Consider the following 25,656-nt stretch of genomic DNA (forward strand, 5'->3'; position numbering starts at 1 on the left):
CACACACTGGACACACACACACTGGACACACACACACTGGACACACACACACACTGGACACACACACACACTGGATACACACACACTGGACACACACATACTGGACACACACACACTGGACACACACATACTGGACACACACACACACTGGACACACACACACTGGACACACACACACTGGACACACACATACTGGACACACACACACACACACTGGACACACACACACTGGACTCACACACACACACACACACTGGACACACACACACACACACACTGGACACATACATACACACACACACACACACACACACTGAACACACACACACTGGACACACACACACTGGACACACACTCATACACACACACACACTGGACACACACACTGGACACACACACACACACACTGGACACATACACACACACACACACACACACACTGGACACACACACACTGGACACACACACATACACACACACACTGGACACACACATACACACACACACACACACACACTGGACACACACACACTGGACACACACACAAACACACACTGGACACACACACACTGGACACACACACACACACACACACTGGACACATACACACACACACACACTGGACACACACACACTGGACACACACACATACACACACACACACTGGGCACACACACACACTGGACACACACACACACACACACACACACACACTGGACACACACACACACACACACACACACACTGGACACACACACTGGACACACACACACTGGACACACACACACACACACACACCGGACACACACACACACACTGGACACACACACACTGGACACACACACACACTGGACACACACACATTGGACACACACACACATTGGACACACACGCATTGGACACACACACATTGGACACACACACATTGGACACACACACACTGGACACACACACACTGGACACACACACATTGGACACACACACATTGGACACACACACTGGACACACACACATTGGACACACACACACTGGACACACACACTGCTGGACACACACACACTGGACACACACACACTGGACACACACACATTGGACACACACACTGGACACACACACATTGGACACACACACACTGGACACACACACACTGGACACACTCACACTGGACACACACACATTGGACACACACACACTAGACACACACACATTGGACACACACACTGGACACACACACACTGGACACACACACACTGGACACACACACATTGGACACACACACATTGAACACACACACACTGGACACACACACACACACACACTGGACACACACACACTGGACACACACACACTGGACACACACACATTGGACACAAACACACTGGACACACACACACTGGACACACACACATTGGACACAAACACACTGGACACACACACATTGGACACAAACACACTGGACACACACACACACACACACACACACTGGACACATACACACACACACACACTGGACACACACACATTGGATACAAACAAACTGGACACACACACATTGGACACACACACACTGGACACACACACACTGTACACACACACTGGACACACACACACACACACTGGACACATACACACACACATACACACACTGGACACACACACACTGGACACACACACACACACACACACACACACATGACACACACATACACACACACACACACTGGACACACACACACTGGACACACACACACACACACACTGGACACACACACACTGGACACACACACACACACACACACACTGGACACATACACACACACACACACTGGACACACACACACACTGGACACACACACACTGGACACACACACATACACACACACACACTGGACACACACACACACACACACACACACTGGACACACACACACTGGACACACACACACACACTGGACACACACACTGGACACACACACACTGGACACACACACACAGACCGGACACACACACACACATTGGACACACACACACACTGGACACACACACATTGGACACACACACATTGGACACACACACATTGGACAGACACACATTGGACACACACACACTGGACACACACACTGCTGGACACACACACACTGGACACACACACATTGGACACACACACACTGGACACACACACATTGGACACACACACACTGGCCACACACACACTGGACACACATACACTGGACACACACACATTGGACACACACACACTGGACACACACACATTGGACACACACACTGGACACACACACACTGGACACACACACACTGGACACACACACATTGGACACAAACACACTGGACACACACACACTGGACACACACACACTGGACACACACACATTGGACACAAACACACTGCACACACACACATTGGACACAAACACACTGGACACACACGCATTGGACACACACACACTGGACACACACACACTGGACACACACACATTGGACACAAACACACTGGACACAAACACACTGGACACACACACACTGGACACAAACACACTGGACACACACACACTGGACACACACACACTGGACACACACACATTGGACACAAACACACTGGACACAAACACACACTGGACACACACACACTGGACACACACACACTGGACACACACACACTGGACACAAACACACTGGACACACACACACTGGACACACACACACTGGACACACACACATTGGACACAAACACACTGGACACACACACACACTGGACACACACACACTGGACACACACACATTGGACACACACACACTGGACACACACACACTGGACACACACACACTGGACACAAACACACTGGACACACACAAACTGGACACACACACACTGGACACAAACACATTGGACACACACACACTGGACACACACACACTGGACACAAACACACTGGACACACACACATTGGACACACACACATTGGACACAAACACACTGGACACACACACACTGGACACACACACACTGGACACACACACACTGGACACACACACATTGGACACACACACATTGAACACACACACACTGGACACACACACACACACTGGACACACACACACTGGACACACACACACTGGACACACACACATTGGACACAAACACACTGGACACACACACACTGGACACACACACACACTGGACACACACACACTGGACACACACACATTGGACACACACACACTGGACACACACACACTGGACACACACACACTGGACACACACACATTGGACACACACACATTGAACACACACACACACTGGACACACACACACACACACACTGGACACACACACACTAGACACACACACACTGGACACACACACATTGGACACAAACACACTGGACACACACACACTGGACACACACACATTGGACACAAACACACTGGACACACACACACTGGACACACACACATTGGACACAAACACACTGGACACACACACATTGGACACAAACACACTGGACACACACACACACACACACACACACATACACACACACACACACTGGACACACACACATTGGACACAAACACACTGGACACACACACACTGGACACACACATACTGGACACACACACACACACACTGGACACACACACACTGGACACACACACACACACACACTGGACACATACATACACACACACACACACACACTGAACACACACACACTGAACACACACACACTGGACACACACACACTGGACACACACTCATACACACACACACACTGGACAAACACACTGGACACACACACACACACACTGGACACATACACACACACACACACACACTGGACACACACACATACACACACACACTGGACACACACATACACACACACACACACACACACTGGACACACACACACACACACACACTGGACACACACACACTGGACACACACACACACACACACACACTGGACACATACACACACACACACACACACTGGACACACACACACACTGGACACACACACACTGGACACACACACATACACACACACACACTGGGCACACACACACACTGGACACACACAAACACACACACACACACACACACACTGGACACACACACACACACACACACACACACTGGACACACACACTGGACACACACACACTGGACACACACACACACACACACCGGACACACACACACACACTGGACACACACACACTGGACACACACACACACACTGGACACACACACATTGGACACACACACACACATTGGACACACACACATTGGACACACACACATTGGACACACACACACTGGACACACACACACTGGACACACACACATTGGACACACACACATTGGACACACACACACTGGACACACACACATTGGACACACACACACTGGACACACACACACTGGACACACACACACTGGACACACACACATTGGACACACACCCTGGACACACACACATTGGACACACACACACTGGACACACACACACTGGACACACTCACACTGGACACACACACATTGGACACACACACACTGGACACACACACATTGGACACACACACTGGACACACACACACTGGACACACACACACTGGACACACACACATTGGACACACACACATTGAACACACACACACTGGACAAACACACACACACACACTGGACACACACACACTGGACACACACACATTGGACACAAACACACTGGACACACACACACTGGACACACACACATTGGACACAAACACACTGGACACACACACATTGGACACAAACACACTGGACACACACACACACACACACACACTGGACACATACACACACACACACACTGGACACACACACATTGGACACAAACACACTGGACACACACACATTGGACACACACACACTGGACACACACACACTGTACACACACACTGGACACACACACACACACACTGGACACACACACACTGGACACACACACACACACACACACACACACACTGGACACACACATACACACACACACACACACTGGACACACACACACTGGACACACACACACACACACACTGGACACACACACACTGGACACACACACACACACACACACACTGGACACACACACACTGGACACACACACACACACACACTGGACACACACACACTGGACACACACACACACACACACACATTGGACACAAACACACTGGACACACACACACTGGACACACACACATTGGACACAAACACACTGGACACACACACATTGGACACAAACACACTGGACACACACACACACACACACACACTGGACACATACACACACACACACACTGGACACATACACACACACACACACTGGACACACACACATTGGACACACACACACTGGACACACACACACTGTACACACACACTGGACACACACACACACACACTGGACACATACACACACACACACACACACTGGACACACACACACTGGACACACACACACACACACACACACACACACTGGACACACACATACACACACACACACACACTGGACACACACACACTGGACACACACACACACACACACTGGACACACACACACTGGACACACACACACACACACACACACACACACACTGGACACATACACACACACACACACTGGACACACACACACACTGGACACACACACACTGGACACACACACATACACACACACACACTGGACACACACACACACACACACACACACACACACTGGACACACACACACTGGACACACACACACACACTGGACACACACACTGGACACACACACACTGGACACACACACACACACCGGACACACACAAACACACTGGACACACACACTGGACACACACACATTGGACACACACACACACTGGACACACACACACTGGACACACACACACACACTGGACACACACACTGGACACACACACACTGGACACACACACACACACCGGACACACACACACACACTGGACACACACACTGGACACACACACATTGGACACACACACACATTGGACACACACACATTGGACACACACACATTGGACACACACACACATTGGACACACACACATTGGACACACACACATTGGACACACACACACTGGACACACACACACTGGACACACACACATTGGACACACACACATTGGACACACACACACTGGACACACACACATTGGACACACACACACTGGACACACACACTGCTGGATACACACACACTGGACACACACACATTGGACACACACACACTGGACACACACACATTGGACACACACACACTGGACACACACACACTGGACACACACACACTGGACACACACACACTGGACACACACACATTGGACACAAACACACTGCACACACACACATTGGACACAAACACACTGGACACACACACATTGGACACACACACACTGGACACAAACACACTGGACACACACACATTGGACACAAACACACTGGACACAAACACACTGGACACACACACACTGGACACAAACACACTGGACACACACACACTGGACACACACACACTGGACACACACACATTGGACACAAACACACTGGACACAAACACACTGGACACACACACACACTGGACACACACACACACTGGACACACACACATTGGACACAAACACACTGGACACAAACACACTGGACACACACACACACTGGACACACACACACTGGACACACACACATTGGACACACACACACTGGACACACACACACTGGACACACACACACTGGACACAAACACACTGGACACACACAAACTGGACACACACACACTGGACACAAACACACTGGACACACACACACTGGACACACACACACTGGACACAAACACACTGGACACACACACATTGGACACACACACATTGGACACAAACACACTGGACACACACACACTGGACACACACACACTGGACACACACACACTGGACACACACACATTGGACACACACACATTGAACACACACACACTGGACACACACACACACACTGGACACACACACACTGGACACACACACACTGGACACACACACATTGGACACAAACACACTGGACACACACACACTGGACACACACACACACTGGACACACACACACTGGACACAAACACACTGGACACACACACACTGGACACACACACATTGGACACACACACACTGGACACACACACACTGGACACACACGCACTGGACACACACACACTGGACACACACACACTGGACACACACACACTGGACACACACACACTGGACACACACACATTGGACACACACACACTGGACACACACACACTGGACACACACACACACACACACTGGACACACACACACTGGACACACACACATTGGACACAAACACACTGGACACACACACACTGGACACACACACATTGGACACAAACACACTGGACACACACACATTGGACACAAACACACTGGACACACACACACACACACACACACACATACACACACACACACACTGGACACACACACATTGGACACAAACACACTGGACACACACACACTGGACACACACATACTGGACACACACACACACACACTGGACACACACACACTGGACACACACACACACACACACTGGACACATACATACACACACACACACACACACACTGAACACACACACACTGAACACACACACACTGGACACACACACACTGGACACACACTCATACACACACACACACTGGACAAACACACTGGACACACACACACACACACTGGACACATACACACACACACACACACACTGGACACACACACATACACACACACACTGGACACACACATACACACACACACACACACACACTGGACACACACACACACACACACACACTGGACACACACACACACACACACACACTGGACACATACACACACACACACACACACTGGACACACACACACACTGGACACACACACACTGGACACACACACATACACACACACACACTGGGCACACACACACACTGGACACACACAAACACACACACACACACACACACACTGGACACACACACACACACACACACACTGGACACACACACTGGACACACACACACTGGACACACACACACACACACACCGGACACACACACACACACTGGACACACACACACTGGACACACACACATTGGACACACACACATTGAACACACACACACTGGACAAACACACACACACACACTGGACACACACACACTGGACACACACACATTGGACACAAACACACTGGACACACACACACTGGACACACACACATTGGACACAAACACACTGGACACACACACATTGGACACAAACACACTGGACACACACACACACACACACACACTGGACACATACACACACACACACACACACTGGACACACACACATTGGACACAAACACACTGGACACACACACATTGGACACACACACACTGGACACACACACACTGTACACACACACTGGACACACACACACACACACTGGACACACACACACTGGACACACACACACACACACACACACACACACTGGACACACACATACACACACACACACACACTGGACACACACACACTGGACACACACACACACACACACTGGACACACACACACTGGACACACACACACACACACACACACTGGACACACACACACTGGACACACACACACACACACACTGGACACACACACACTGGACACACACACACACACACACACATTGGACACAAACACACTGGACACACACACACTGGACACACACACATTGGACACAAACACACTGGACACACACACATTGGACACAAACACACTGGACACACACACACACACACACACACTGGACACATACACACACACACACACTGGACACATACACACACACACACACTGGACACACACACATTGGACACACACACACTGGACACACACACACTGTACACACACACTGGACACACACACACACACACTGGACACATACACACACACACACACACACTGGACACACACACACTGGACACACACACACACACACACACACACACACTGGACACACACATACACACACACACACACACTGGACACACACACACTGGACACACACACACACACACACTGGACACACACACACTGGACACACACACACACACACACACACACACACTGGACACATACACACACACACACACTGGACACACACACACACTGGACACACACACACTGGACACACACACATACACACACACACACTGGACACACACACACACACACACACACACACACACTGGACACACACACACTGGACACACACACACACACTGGACACACACACTGGACACACACACACTGGACACACACACACACACCGGACACACACAAACACACTGGACACACACACTGGACACACACACATTGGACACACACACACACTGGACACACACACACTGGACACACACACACACACTGGACACACACACTGGACACACACACACTGGACACACACACACACACCGGACACACACACACACACTGGACACACACACTGGACACACACACATTGGACACACACACACATTGGACACACACACATTGGACACACACACATTGGACACACACACACATTGGACACACACACATTGGACACACACACATTGGACACACACACACTGGACACACACACACTGGACACACACACATTGGACACACACACATTGGACACACACACACTGGACACACACACATTGGACACACACACACTGGACACACACACTGCTGGATACACACACACTGGACACACACACATTGGACACACACACACTGGACACACACACATTGGACACACACACACTGGACACACACACACTGGACACACATACACTGGACACACACACATTGGACACACACACACTGGACACACACACATTGGACACACACACTGGACACACACACATTGGACACAAACACACTGGACACACACACACTGGACACACACACACTGGACACACACACACTGGACACAAACACACTGGACACACACACATTGGACACAAACACACTGGACACAAACACACTGGACACACACACACTGGACACAAACACACTGGACACACACACACTGGACACACACACACTGGACACACACACATTGGACACAAACACACTGGACACAAACACACTGGACACACACACACACTGGACACACACACACACTGGACACACACACATTGGACACAAACACACTGGACACAAACACACTGGACACACACACACACTGGACACACACACACTGGACACACACACATTGGACACACACACACTGGACACACACACACTGGACACACACACACTGGACACAAACACACTGGACACACACAAACTGGACACACACACACTGGACACAAACACACTGGACACACACACACTGGACACACACACACTGGACACAAACACACTGGACACACACACATTGGACACACACACATTGGACACAAACACACTGGACACACACACACTGGACACACACACACTGGACACACACACACTGGACACACACACATTGGACACACACACATTGAACACACACACACTGGACACACACACACACACTGGACACACACACACTGGACACACACACACTGGACACACACACATTGGACACAAACACACTGGACACACACACACTGGACACACACACACACTGGACACACACACATTGGACACAAACACACTGGACACACACACACTGGACACACACACATTGGACACACACACACTGGACACACACACACTGGACACACACGCACTGGACACACACACACTGGACACACACACACTGGACACACACACACTGGACACACACACACTGGACACACACACATTGGACACACACACACTGGACACACACACACTGGACACACACACACACACACACTGGACACACACACACTGGACACACACACATTGGACACAAACACACTGGACACAAACACACTGGACACACACACACACTGGACACACAAACATTGGACACACACACACTGGACACACACACACTGGACACACACACACTGGACACACACACATTGGACACAAACACACTGGACACAAACACACTGGACACACACACACACTGGACACACACACATTGGACACACACACACTGGACACACACACATTGGACACACACACACTGGACACACACACATTGGACACACACACACATTGGACACACACACTGCTGGACTCGCGTGTCGATCCCACATCTGTTCCACATCGTTCTCCTCCTCCTCAGATTCTTTGGCCGTCACATGGCCGGTTACATTGGGACGTCCCCCGCGCCCTCACACGGGGCGGTGGCCGGGTGGATTCACATGTCGGATGTTTAGAGACGTAAACATCTATTAATGATATTACGTCGGGAAAGGTCCAAAAATCCTCTCAACTTGCATTTTTGTGTGTGTTTTACGTCTGTTTTTAGCCCATTTTAATTATTAGTTTGAATAATGACCTTCTTTCTTTGAGTTTAAACTGCAGAAAGTACTTCAAATCGTAGTAATTTGACACGTCTGGACATATAACACGTTCTGTGCGTTATGTAATACTTATATACATGGATATTCAGTATTTGGAGGGCTCTTAGACGCGTAAGAAGACATCTGTTTCCCATTCTTCTGCTCACATTCTCACCCACCGCAAACAGAGTACTGCACTTTCCTTCAAACAGAGTACTGCACTTTCCTTCAAACAGAGTACTGCACTTTCCTTCAAACAGAGTACTGCACTTTCCTTCAAACAGAGTACTGCACTTTCCTTCCAACAAAGTACTGCACTTTCCTTCAAACAGAGTACTGCACTTTCCTTCAAACAGAGTACTGCACTTTCCTTCCAACAAAGTACTGCACTTTCCTTCAAACAGAGTACTGCACTTTCCTTCAAACAGAGTACTGCACTTTCCTTCAAACAGAGTACTGCACTTTCCTTCAAACAAAGTACTGCACTTTCCTTCAAACAGAGTACAGCACTTTCCTTCAAACAGAGTACTGCACTTTCCTTCAAACAAAGTACTGCACTTTCATTCAAACAAAGTACTGCACTTTCCTTCCAACAAAGTACTGCACTTTCCTTCAAACAGAGTACTGCACTTTCCTTCAAACAGAGTACTGCACTTTCCTTCAAACAGAGTACTGCACTTTCCTTCCAACAAAGTACTGCACTTTCCTTCAAACAGAGTACTGCACTTTCCTTCAAACAGAGTACTGCACTTTCCTTCCAACAAAGTACTGCACTTTCCTTCAAACAGAGTACTGCACTTTCCTTCAAACAGAGTACTGCACTTTCCTTCAAACAGAGTACTGCACTTTCCTTCAAACAAAGTACTGCACTTTCCTTCAAACAGAGTACAGCACTTTCCTTCAAACAGAGTACTGCACTTTCCTTCAAACAGAGAACTGCACTTTCCTTCAAACAAAGTACTGCACTTTCATTCAAACAAAGTACTGCACTTTCCTTCCAACAAAGTACTGCACTTTCCTTCAAACAAAGTACTGCACTTTCCTTCAAACAGAATACTGCACTTTCCTTCAAACAGAGTACTGCACTTTCCTTCCAACAAAGTACTGCACTTTCCTTCAAACAGAGTACTGCACTTTCCTTCAAACAGAGTACTGCACTTTCCTTCAAACAGAGTACTGCACTTTCCTTCAAACAAAGTACTGCACTTTCATTCAAACAAAGTACTGCACTTTCCTTCCAACAAAGTACTGCACTTTCCTTCAAACAAAGTACTGCACTTTCCTTCAAACAGAGTACTGCACTTTCCTTCAAACAGAGTACTGCACTTTCCTTCCAACAAAGTACTGCACTTTCCTTCAAACAGAGTACTGCACTTTCCTTCAAACAGAGTACTGCACTTTCCTTCCAACAAAGTACTGCACTTTCCTTCAAACAGAGTACTGCACTTTCCTTCAAACAGAGTACTGCACTTTCCTTCAAACAGAGTACTGCACTTTCCTTCAAACAAAGTACTGCACTTTCCTTCAAACAGAGTACTGCACTTTCCTTCAAACAAAGTACTGCACTTTCCTTCAAACAAAGTACTGCACTTTCCTTCCAACAAAGTACTGCACTTTCCTTCAAACAAAGTACTGCACTTTCCTTCCAACAAAGTACTGCACTTTCCTTCCAACAAAGTACTGCACTTTCCTTCAAACAGAGTACTGCACTTTCCTTCAAACAGAGTACTGCACTTTCCTTCAAACAGAGTACTGCACTTTCCTTCAAACAAAGTACTGCACTTTCCTTCAAACAGAGTACTGCACTTTCCTTCAAACAAAGTACTGCACTTTCCTTCAAACAAAGTACTGCACTTTCCTTCCAACAAAGTACTGCACTTTCCTTCAAACAAAGTACTGCACTTTCCTTCCAACAAAGTACTGCACTTTCCTTCCAACAAAGTACTGCACTTTCCTTCAAACAAAGACTGCACTTTCCTTCAAACAGAGTACTGCACTTTCCTTCAAACAGAGTACTGCACTTTCCTTCAAACAGAGTACTGCACTTTCCTTCAAACAGAGTACTGCACTTTCCTTCAAACAAAGTACTGCACTTTCATTCAAACAAAGTACTGCACTTTCCTTCCAACAAAGTACTGCACTTTCCTTCAAACAAAGTACTGCACTTTCCTTCAAACAGAGTACTGCACTTTCCTTCAAACAGAGTACTGCACTTTCCTTCCAACATAGTACTGCACTTTCCTTCAAACAGAGTACTGCACTTTCCTTCAAACAGAGTACTGCACTTTCCTTCCAACAAAGTACTGCACTTTCCTTCAAACAGAGTACTGCACTTTCCTTCAAACAGAGTACTGCACTTTCCTTCAAACAGAGTACTGCACTTTCCTTCAAACAAAGTACTGCACTTTCCTTCAAACAGAGTACTGCACTTTCCTTCAAACAAAGTACTGCACTTTCCTTCAAACAAAGTACTGCACTTTCCTTCAAACAAAGTACTGCACTTTCCTTCCAACAAAGTACTGCACTTTCCTTCCAACAAAGTACTGCACTTTCCTTCAAACAGAGTACTGCACTTTCCTTCAAACAGAGTACTGCACTTTCCTTCAAACAGAGTACTGCACTTTCCTTCAAACAAAGTACTGCACTTTCCTTCAAACAGAGTACTGCACTTTCCTTCAAACAAAGTACTGCACTTTCCTTCAAACAAAGTACTGCACTTTCCTTCCAACAAAGTACTGCACTTTCCTTCAAACAAAGTACTGCACTTTCCTTCCAACAAAGTACTGCACTTTCCTTCCAACAAAGTACTGCACTTTCCTTCAAACAAAGTACTGCACTTTCATTCAAACAAAGTACTGCACTTTCCTTCCAACAAAGTACTGCACTTTCCTTCAAACAAAGTACTGCACTTTCCTTCAAACAGAGTACTGCACTTTCCTTCAAACAGAGTACTGCACTTTCCTTCCAACAAAGTACTGCACTTTCCTTCAAACAGAGTACTGCACTTTCCTTCAAACAGAGTACTGCACTTTCCTTCCAACAAAGTACTGCACTTTCCTTCAAACAGAGTACTGCACTTTCCTTCAAACAGAGTACTGCACTTTCCTTCAAACAGAGTACTGCACTTTCCTTCAAACAAAGTACTGCACTTTCCTTCAAACAGAGTACTGCACTTTCCTTCAAACAAAGTACTGCACTTTCCTTCAAACAAAGTACTGCACTTTCCTTCAAACAAAGTACTGCACTTTCCTTCAAACAGAGTACTGCACTTTCCTTCAAACAAAGTACTGCACTTTCCTTCAAACAAAGTACTGCACTTTCCTTCCAACAAAGTACTGCACTTTCCTTCAAACAAAGTACTGCACTTTCCTTCCAACAAAGTACTGCACTTTCCTTCCAACAAAGTACTGCACTTTCCTTCAAACAAAGACTGTACTTTCCTTCAAACAGAGTACTGCACTTTCCTTCAAACAGAGTACTGCACTTTCCTTCAAACAGAGTACTGCACTTTCCTTCAAACAGAGTACTGCACTTTCCTTCAAACAAAGTACTGCACTTTCATTCAAACAAAGTACTGCACTTTCCTTCCAACAAAGTACTGCACTTTCCTTCAAACAAAGTACTGCACTTTCCTTCAAACAGAGTACTGCACTTTCCTTCAAACAGAGTACTGCACTTTCCTTCCAACAAAGTACTGCACTTTCCTTCAAACAGAGTACTGCACTTTCCTTCAAACAGAGTACTGCACTTTCCTTCCAACAAAGTACTGCACTTTCCTTCAAACAGAGTACTGCACTTTCCTTCAAACAGAGTACTGCACTTTCCTTCAAACAGAGTACTGCACTTTCCTTCAAACAAAGTACTGCACTTTCCTTCAAACAGAGTACTGCACTTTCCTTCAAACAAAGTACTGCACTTTCCTTCAAACAAAGTACTGCACTTTCCTTCAAACAAAGTACTGCACTTTCCTTCCAACAAAGTACTGCACTTTCCTTTCAACAAAGTACTGCACTTTCCTTCAAACAGAGTACTGCACTTTCCTTCAAACAGAGTACTGCACTTTCCTTCAAACAGAGTACTGCACTTTCCTTCAAACAAAGTACTGCACTTTCCTTCAAACAGAGTACTGCACTTTCCTTCAAACAAAGTACTGCACTTTCCTTCAAACAAAGTACTGCACTTTCCTTCCAACAAAGTACTGCACTTTCCTTCAAACAAAGTACTGCACTTTCCTTCCAACAAAGTACTGCACTTTCCTTCCAACAAAGTACTGCACTTTCCTTCAAACAAAGTACTGCACTTTCATTCAAACAAAGTACTGCACTTTCCTTCCAACAAAGTACTGCACTTTCCTTCAAACAAAGTACTGCACTTTCCTTCAAACAGAGTACTGCACTTTCCTTCAAACAGAGTACTGCACTTTCCTTCCAACAAAGTACTGCACTTTCCTTCAAACAGAGTACTGCACTTTCCTTCAAACAGAGTACTGCACTTTCCTTCCAACAAAGTACTGCACTTTCCTTCAAACAGAGTACTGCACTTTCCTTCAAACAGAGTACTGCACTTTCCTTCAAACAAAGTACTGCACTTTCCTTCAAACAAAGTACTGCACTTTCCTTCCAACAAAGTACTGCACTTTCCTTCAAACAAAGTACTGCACTTTCCTTCCAACAAAGTACTGCACTTTCCTTCCAACAAAGTACTGCACTTTCCTTCAAACAGAGTACTGCACTTTCCTTCAAACAGAGTACTGCACTTTCCTTCAAACAGAGTACTGCACTTTCCTTCAAACAAAGTACTGCACTTTCCTTCAAACAGAGTACTGCACTTTCCTTCAAACAAAGTACTGCACTTTCCTTCAAACAAAGTACTGCACTTTCCTTCCAACAAAGTACTGCACTTTCCTTCAAACAAAGTACTGCACTTTCCTTCCAACAAAGTACTGCACTTTCCTTCCAACAAAGTACTGCACTTTCCTTCAAACAAAGACTGCACTTTCCTTCAAACAGAGTACTGCACTTTCCTTCAAACAGAGTACTGCACTTTCCTTCAAACAGAGTACTGCACTTTCCTTCAAACAGAGTACTGCACTTTCCTTCAAACAAAGTACTGCACTTTCATTCAAACAAAGTACTGCACTTTCCTTCCAACAAAGTACTGCACTTTCCTTCAAACAAAGTACTGCACTTTCCTTCAAACAGAGTACTGCACTTTCCTTCAAACAGAGTACTGCACTTTCCTTCCAACAAAGTACTGCACTTTCCTTCAAACAGAGTACTGCACTTTCCTTCAAACAGAGTACTGCACTTTCCTTCCAACAAAGTACTGCACTTTCCTTCAAACAGAGTACTGCACTTTCCTTCAAACAGAGTACTGCACTTTCCTTCAAACAGAGTACTGCACTTTCCTTCAAACAAAGTACTGCACTTTCCTTCAAACAGAGTACTGCACTTTCCTTCAAACAAAGTACTGCACTTTCCTTCAAACAAAGTACTGCACTTTCCTTCAAACAAAGTACTGCACTTTCCTTCCAACAAAGTACTGCACTTTCCTTCCAACAAAGTACTGCACTTTCCTTCAAACAGAGTACTGCACTTTCCTTCAAACAGAGTACTGCACTTTCCTTCAAACAGAGTACTGCACTTTCCTTCAAACAAAGTACTGCACTTTCCTTCAAACAGAGTACTGCACTTTCCTTCAAACAAAGTACTGCACTTTCCTTCAAACAAAGTACTGCACTTTCCTTCCAACAAAGTACTGCACTTTCCTTCAAACAAAGTACTGCACTTTCCTTCCAACAAAGTACTGCACTTGCCTTCCAACAAAGTACTGCACTTTCCTTCAAACAAAGTACTGCACTTTCATTCAAACAAAGTACTGCACTTTCCTTCCAACAAAGTACTGCACTTTCCTTCAAACAAAGTACTGCACTTTCCTTCAAACAGAGTACTGCACTTTCCTTCAAACAGAGTACTGCACTTTCCTTCCAACAAAGTACTGCACTTTCCTTCAAACAGAGTACTGCACTTTCCTTCAAACAGAGTACTGCACTTTCCTTCCAACAAAGTACTGCACTTTCCTTCAAACAGAGTACTGCACTTTCCTTCAAACAGAGTACTGCACTTTCCTTCAAACAGAGTACTGCACTTTCCTTCAAACAAAGTACTGCACTTTCCTTCAAACAGAGTACTGCACTTTCCTTCAAACAAAGTACTGCACTTTCCTTCAAACAAAGTACTGCACTTTCCTTCAAACAAAGTACTGCACTTTCCTTCCAACAAAGTACTGCACTTTCCTTCCAACAAAGTACTGCACTTTCCTTCAAACAGAGTACTGCACTTTCCTTCAAACAGAGTACTGCACTTTCCTTCAAACAGAGTACTGCACTTTCCTTCAAACAAAGTACTGCACTTTCCTTCAAACAGAGTACTGCACTTTCCTTCAAACAAAGTACTGCACTTTCCTTCAAACAAAGTACTGCACTTTCCTTCCAACAAAGTACTGCACTTTCCTTCAAACAAAGTACTGCACTTTCCTTCCAACAAAGTACTGCACTTTCCTTCCAACAAAGTACTGCACTTTCCTTCCAACAAAGTACTGCACTTTCCTTCAAACAAAGACTGCACTTTCCTTCAAACAGAGTACTGCACTTTCCTTCAAACAAAGTACTGCACTTTCCTTCAAACAGAGTACTGCACTTTCCTTCAAACAAAGTACTGCACTTTCCTTCAAACAAAGTACTGCACTTTCCTTCCAACAAAGTACTGCACTTTCCTTCAAACAAAGTACTGCACTTTCCTTCCAACAAAGTCCTGCACTTTCCTTCCAACAAAGTACTGCACTTTCCTTCAAACAGAGTACTGCACTTTCCTTCAAACAGAGTACTGCACTTTCCTTCAAACAGAGTACTGCACTTTCCTTCAAACAAAGTACTGCACTTTCCTTCAAACAGAGTACTGCACTTTCCTTCAAACAAAGTACTGCACTTTCCTTCAAACAAAGTACTGCACTTTCCTTCCAACAAAGTACTGCACTTTCCTTCAAACAAAGTACTGCACTTTCCTTCCAACAAAGTACTGCACTTTCCTTCCAACAAAGTACTGCACTTTCCTTCCAACAAAGTACTGCACTTTCCTTCAAACAAAGACTGCACTTTCCTTCAAACAAAGTACTGCACTTTCCTTCAAAGTACTGCACTTTCCTTCAAACAGAGTACTGCACTTTCCTTCAAACAAAGTACTGCACTTTCCTTCAAACAAAGTACTGCACTTTCCTTCAAACAAAGTACTGCACTTTCCTTCCAACAAAGTACTGCACTTTCCTTCCAACAAAGTACTGCACTTTCCTTCAAACAGAGTACTGCACTTTCCTTCAAACAGAGTACTGCACTTTCCTTCAAACAGAGTACTGCACTTTCCTTCAAACAAAGTACTGCACTTTCCTTCAAACAGAGTACTGCACTTTCCTTCAAACAAAGTACTGCACTTTCCTTCAAACAAAGTACTGCACTTTCCTTCCAACAAAGTACTGCACTTTCCTTCAAACAAAGTACTGCACTTTCCTTCCAACAAAGTACTGCACTTTCCTTCCAACAAAGTACTGCACTTTCCTTCCAACAAAGTACTGCACTTTCCTTCAAACAAAGACTGCACTTTCCTTCAAACAGAGTACTGCACTTTCCTTCAAACAAAGTACTGCACTTTCCTTCAAACAGAGTACTGCACTTTCCTTCAAACAAAGTACTGCACTTTCCTTCAAACAAAGTACTGCACTTTCCTTCCAACAAAGTACTGCACTTTCCTTCAAACAAAGTACTGCACTTTCCTTCCAACAAAGTCCTGCACTTTCCTTCCAACAAAGTACTGCACTTTCCTTCAAACAGAGTACTGCACTTTCCTTCAAACAGAGTACTGCACTTTCCTTCAAACAGAGTACTGCACTTTCCTTCAAACAAAGTACTGCACTTTCCTTCAAACAGAGTACTGCACTTTCCTTCAAACAAAGTACTGCACTTTCCTTCCAACAAAGTACTGCACTTTCCTTCAAACAAAGTACTGCACTTTCCTTCCAACAAAGTACTGCACTTTCCTTCCAACAAAGTACTGCACTTTCCTTCAAACAAAGACTGCACTTTCCTTCAAACAAAGTACTGCACTTTCCTTCAAAGTACTGCACTTTCCTTCCACCGCGAGTCAGAACTCAACGACAGCAACAAATAATCACACTTTAATAATAATAATAATCAAAAACACAAACACAAACGTCTTTTACTCCAGAAACAAAAACATTATTTACTCAAACTTCTCAAACTTCTTGTTGTGAAGTAGAAATAATCATGAATTCTAAATGTTTTTGACCTTTCACGCTCACAAAGACTCGAGTCGAACAGTCACATTCTTCAGAGTTTGGGCACAGCAGGGGGCGGGGCAATTTAGGCAGGGGGCGGGGCAGTTTTAGCAGGGGGCGGGGCAGTTTTGGCAGGGGGCGGGGCAGTTTAAGCACAGATACACGCATGTGTAGAAAATGACAGGAAGTGACATCACACCAGTCAAAGTTTTTGCAGAATTTACACAAAGAAACAACTTTTTTTTGACTCTCTAAACATTAATTCAACTAAATAAAGTCGCTCTCATATATTTTTATTTGTTAAATACAAATTTTGTTTTTGCCCAGAGTTTTCTGGGTAATATCCTAGTGTGATGTCATCAATTACAAACAGGAAGTGAAATTATAAACCCCTCCGCTGCTCCTCCCCTCCTAACCTCCTCCTCCTCAGCTCCTAGTTCGCTCCTCAGCTCCTCCTCCCTTCCTCCTCCTCTGCTCCTCAGCTCGTCCTCAGCCCCTCCTCAGCTCCTCCTCTCCTCCTCCTCCTCTGCTCCTCAGCTCGTCCTCAGCCCCTCCTCAGCTCCTCCTCTCCTCCTCTGCTCCTCTGCTCATCTGCTCCTTCTAAGCTCCTCCTTGGCTCCTCAGCTCCTCCCCTCTTCTGCTCCTTCTCTGCTCCTCAGCTCCTCCTCAGCTCCTCCTCAGCACCTCCTCTGCTCCTCCTCTGCTCCTCTTCTGCTCCTTCTCAGTTCCTCCTCTGTGTCGGATCATGTGATGTTTATTCTGTTATAAATTCAGCCAAATCAATGGGTAAAATTTGACACAAATGTCATTGTTATTTCAGATTTTCGACCGCATCACGGAGAACGCGCGGTTAGTGCTGCAGATCGATAATGCGCGCCTGGCTGCAGATGACTTCAAAGTAAAGTGAGTATAAGTAGTTGGTAGTACTTGGTAGAGTGTGGTTCTGAATACTTTCCTCGGCAGGTTCGATAACGAGACCTCAATCCGTCAGTCGGTCGAGGCCGATATCGCCGGACTGAAGAAACTCATCGACGAGACAAACATGAGCCGCATGAACATCGAGAGCGAGATCGAGGCCGTGAAGGAGGAGCTCGCCTTCCTCAAGAAGAACCACGAGAACGTTAGAACGTGCTCCTCTGCGCTTTTACACTCACTGCTCTTCACATTTGACTGACTCTTTCTTCTGACCGTTTCCTTCTGGCAGGAGCTGATGGAGATGCGTGGTCAGATCTCTCAGTCCGGCGTTCAGGTGGACGTGGACGCGCCTAAAGGACAGGACCTGTCTCAGATTATGGAGGACGTGAGGGGCAACTACGAGAAGATGGCTCTGAAGAACGCAGAGGAGCTGAAGCGCTGGCACGAAAACCAGGTCAGAGAGACCAGGGGCCAGGGGCCTAGACCAGGGGCAAGACCAGGGTGAGAGAGCAGGGGCCAGGGAACGAGACCAGGGGCCAGGGACCGAGACAAGGGGCCAGGGGAAGAGACCAGGGGCCAAGACCAGGGACAAGGGGCCGAGACCAGGGACCAAGACCGAGCGGGGGACTGAAGTAGTCCTGGAACTGTTTAAGTAGTCTCGTAGGCGTTGAAGTTGTAGAAGAGGTCATAGAAGTACTTGTATAGGACTTAGTAGTAATCAGTGTAAGTACAGCGTAAGAGGAAGTGGTTAAACTCAGTTACATTTGTAGATGCTCATCACATTTAGAGTAGAATAAGAGTTGTTTTATTATTTTGACTGTTCTTACATGTTTAGGACAAATCAGTCTTTACATATTTCAAGTGTTTTGTGTATGTAGGTCACATGTTTGCCTCGTGTGATCACGTTTGTCTCGTGTGGTCACATGTTTGTCTCGTGTGGTCACATGTTTGTCTCGTGTGGTCACATGTTTGCCTCGTGTGATCACGTTTGTCTTGTGTGGTCACATGTTTGCCTCGTGTGATCACGTTTGTCTCGTGTGGTCACATGTTTGCCTCGTGTGGTCACATGTTTGCCTCGTGTGATCACGTTTGTCTCGTGTGGTCACATGTTTGCCTCGTGTGATCACGTTTGTCTCGTGTGGTCACATGTTTGTCTCGTGTGGTCACATGTTTGTCTCGTGTGGTCACATGTTTGCCTCGTGTGATCACGTTTGTCTTGTGTGGTCACATGTTTGTCTCGTGTGGTCATGTTTGTCTCGTGTGATCACGTTTGTCTCGTGTGGTCACATGTTTGCCTCGTGTGGTCACATGTTTGCCTCGTGTGATCACGTTTGTCTCGTGTGGTCACATGTTTGTCTCGTGTGGTCACATGTTTGTCTCGTGTGGTCACATGTTTGTCTCGTGTGGTCACATGTTTGCCTCATGTGATCACGTTTGTCTCGTGTGGTCACATGTTTGCGTCGTGTGGTCACATGTTTGCCTCGTGTGATCACGTTTGTCTCGTGTGGTCACATGTTTGTCTCGTGTGGTCACATGTTTGTCTCGTGTGATCACGTTTGTCTCGTGTGGTCACATGTTTGCCTCGTGTGGTCACATGTTTGCCTCGTGTGATCACGTTTGTCTCGTGTGGTCACATGTTTGTCTCGTGTGGTCACATGTTTGTCTCGTGTGGTCACATGTTTGTCTCGTGTGGTCACATGTTTGCCTCATGTGATCACGTTTGTCTCGTGTGGTCACATGTTTGCGTCGTGTGATCACGTTTGTCTCGTGTGGTCACATGTTTGTCTCGTGTGGTCACATGTTTGTCCCGTGTGGTCAGATCTCGGAGGTCCAGGTGAAGGTGTCCCAGAACACAGAGGCTCTTCAGGGCGCTCAGATGGAGAGGAGCGACTTGACTCGACAGATCCAGACTCTGGAGATCGAACTGGCCTCACAACAAAGCCTGGTCAGAACACCTCAGTAACTTTAGGACTTTTAAGACCGGATTCTTCTCTACACCTTTGTCCTTCTGGTCTGCAGAAAGCGTCTCTGGAGGACACGCTGAGGAACACGGAGATGAGGAACAACATGGAGATGGAGAAGTACAACGCCATCCTGATGCGCCTGGAGGAGGAGCTTACGCAGCTGCGGGCGAACATCCAGCAGCAGACGCAGGACTACCAGGCCCTGCTCAACATCAAGGTCAAACTGGAGGCCGAGATCGCCACCTACAAGAACCTGCTGGACGGAGGGGACTTCAAGTGAGTACTAACGGTACTGCTACTACTACATGAAAGAACCTGCTGGACGGAGGGGACTTCAAGTGAGTACTGCAACGACTACTCCTACTAGTGCTAGAACCTGAGTACTAATACTACTACTACAAATACTACTACTAACATACAAAGACCTACTATGACCTAGACTTTACTTCAAGTGTTGGTGAACGTAGGTGTAAAAGTGACTCAAATATCACAGTGTAAAAAAAGAGTTTAGGTCTTTTTTTGACCACGTGAGCCACCGCAGTCTCCTCTATTCACGAGAAACGCTTCAAATACATGAGTAACTGAATCGACAAATACTCCCTGCAGTTCTGTTACTTCAGGTCCACATGACTGTACGTAGTAGTATTTGAAGAGCGTAGTGAGGAACGACCGGACCATCACGTGTGACGTTCTGCGATCTGAAGTCCAGAACGCGCACTCTGTTGTTCTCTTCTGTCGTTCTCTTCTGTCCTTCTCTTCTGTCATTCTTTTCTGTCGTTCTCTTCTGTCGTTCTCTTCTGTCGTTCTCTTCTGTCGTTCTCTTCTGTCGTTCTCTTCTGTGGTTCTCTGTCGTTCTCTTCTGTGGTTCTCTTCTGTCGTTCTCTTCTGTCGTTCTCTTCTGTCGTTCTCTTCTGTCGTTCTCTTCTGTCGTTCTCTTCTGTCGTTCTCTGTCGTTCTCTTCTGTCGTTCTCTTCTGTCGTTCTCTTCTGTCGTTCTCTGTCGTTCTCTTCTGTGGTTCTCTTCTGTCGTTCTTGTCAGTCATTCTTTTCTGTCGTTCTCTTCTGTCGTTCTCTTCTGTCGTTCTCTTCTGTCGTTCTCTTCTGTCGTTCTCTTCTGTGGTTCTCTTCTGTGGTTCTCTTCTGTCGTTCTTTTCAGTCGTTCTTTTCTGTCGTTCTTTTCTGTCGTTCTCTTCTGTCGTTCTTTTCTGTCGTTCTTTTCTGTCGTTCTCTGTCGTTCTCTTCTGTGGTTCTCTTCTGTCGTTCTTTTCAGTCGTTCTTTTCTGTCGTTCTTTTCTGTCGTTCTTTTCTGTCCTTCTCTTCTGTCGTTCTCTTCTGTCGTTCTCTTCTGTCCTTCTCTTCTGTCCTTCTCTTCTGTCCTTCTCTTCTGTCCTTCTCCTCTGTCGTTCTCCTCATGAACTCAAACCCTGGTGTTGCAGACTCCAGGACGCGCTGGAGGAACTCGCCGCGTCCAGCTGAAGACCTCAAACTCACAGAAGAAACCAGCACTGAACCTGCCACGATCCGAGCGAAACACTGTCGCCAATAAAGCTTGTTCGTTCACCCGATGTGTGTCATTGTGTGTCATTGTGTGTCATTGTGTGTTTGTGTGTCTGATTTACACCATTCATCTGAAACAATCCACACGATGTTCTCCAGACCCAGCGATACAGGAGAATGAGTTGATGCTTTTGACTACAGTGAACCCTCGTTTATCGCGGGGGTTACGAACCTGCAATAGGCGAAATCCGCGAAGTAGAAACCTTTATTTTTTCACAGTTATTATACAATGAAATACTCCATAAAACATTGAAGCTCACACGCGCCGCTCTCACCGGCCTCTCAAACTTCTATTTGGCAAGCGGTTTTACGTACGTGTACATATTAATCCATAACGTTATTGACACACAGGTAGAGAAGACGCGGAGAGACTGTGTAGCCAATCAGAATGCAGAACACAATGCATGATGAAAATCCGCGAAGCAGCGATACCGCGAAAAGTGAACCGTGTTATAGCGAGGATCACTGTAACCCCGTTTTGTCATGTGTTTATTTCAATCTAAAGAGTCTTGAAACCGTTACCAAAGCAATTCATCCCAATTTAGTTTGACTCAAGTCCAGGTTATGAACTTGTGAGATATTTCACTTTTACTGTTGGAGCAGACGCTTCAGACGCATCATGTGATCTGACTTTCATGAGGCAAAAATATCACAAGAAATGTCACCCTCTAGTGGAGCTTTAATGCAGCGCCTGAAAGGACCAATCATCATCTGCCCCTAGTGTTCTCTGGGTGTTATTGTGTTATATATCACCCACAGAGGAGGAGGAAGAAACAATAAGCTATAGATAACAAATAAGAATAAAAAATAGGCTTAATATGTTCACAAATGTACAGTTGAATTTACATATGAAGAGCAGAAAGTGACAGTGAGTGATTAAATGATGGTTAAAGTGACAGTGTTTAAGAAGTGTTCATGAGTCCAACGGCCTGAGGGGAGTGGCCTCCTGCCTGAGGGGAGTGGCCTCCTGCCTGAGGGGAGTGGCCTCCTGCCTGAGGGGAGTGGCCTCCTGCCAGAGGGGAGTGGCCTCCTGCCTGAGGGGAGTGGCCTCCTGCCTGAGGGGAGTGGCCTCCTGCCTGAGGGGAGTGGCCTCCTGCCTTTGGGGAGTGGCCTCCTGCCTGAGGGGAGTGGCCTCCTGCCTGAGGGGAGTGGCCTCCTGCAGAGATGAAAGTCTGCAGCCGATCACCTTCTTAGCAGAGGGTGCTGTAGTCTCTGTTTGTCCCTGTCTGTGGCTCCAGTGTACCACACGGTGATGG

General features: G+C 46.5%; 1 protein-coding gene across 4 annotated transcripts in view; it reads left to right on the top strand.

Annotated features, from left to right (window-relative positions):
• Positions 1 to 24,408, top strand: part of LOC140359036 (keratin, type I cytoskeletal 18-like) — a 29,181-nt gene extending 4,773 nt beyond the window's left edge. For 2 of the 4 annotated variants that reach the window (XR_011926824.1, XR_011926825.1), the window contains exons 3-8: positions 20,786 to 20,868; positions 20,929 to 21,085; positions 21,170 to 21,334; positions 22,700 to 22,825; positions 22,900 to 23,182; positions 24,280 to 24,408. Coding sequence is in view for 2 of the 4 variants with exons in the window: in XM_072443909.1 (XP_072300010.1) it covers positions 20,786 to 20,868; positions 20,929 to 21,085; positions 21,170 to 21,334; positions 22,700 to 22,825; positions 22,900 to 23,120; positions 24,280 to 24,319 (792 nt within the window). In the remaining 2 variants the exon portion in view is untranslated. The remainder of the gene's footprint in view (positions 1 to 20,785; positions 20,869 to 20,928; positions 21,086 to 21,169; positions 21,335 to 22,699; positions 22,826 to 22,899; positions 23,183 to 24,279) is intronic. The other 2 variants (XM_072443909.1, XM_072443910.1) reach the window with 1 other exon arrangement.
• Positions 24,409 to 25,656: the final 1,248 nt, after the last annotated feature.

This window comes from Eucyclogobius newberryi, unplaced genomic scaffold (assembly GCF_026437365.1).
Source record: "Eucyclogobius newberryi isolate DKJ021-1_F unplaced genomic scaffold, fEucNew1.0.hap1 SCAF_133, whole genome shotgun sequence".
Lineage (NCBI taxonomy): Eukaryota > Metazoa > Chordata > Actinopteri > Gobiiformes > Gobiidae > Eucyclogobius > Eucyclogobius newberryi.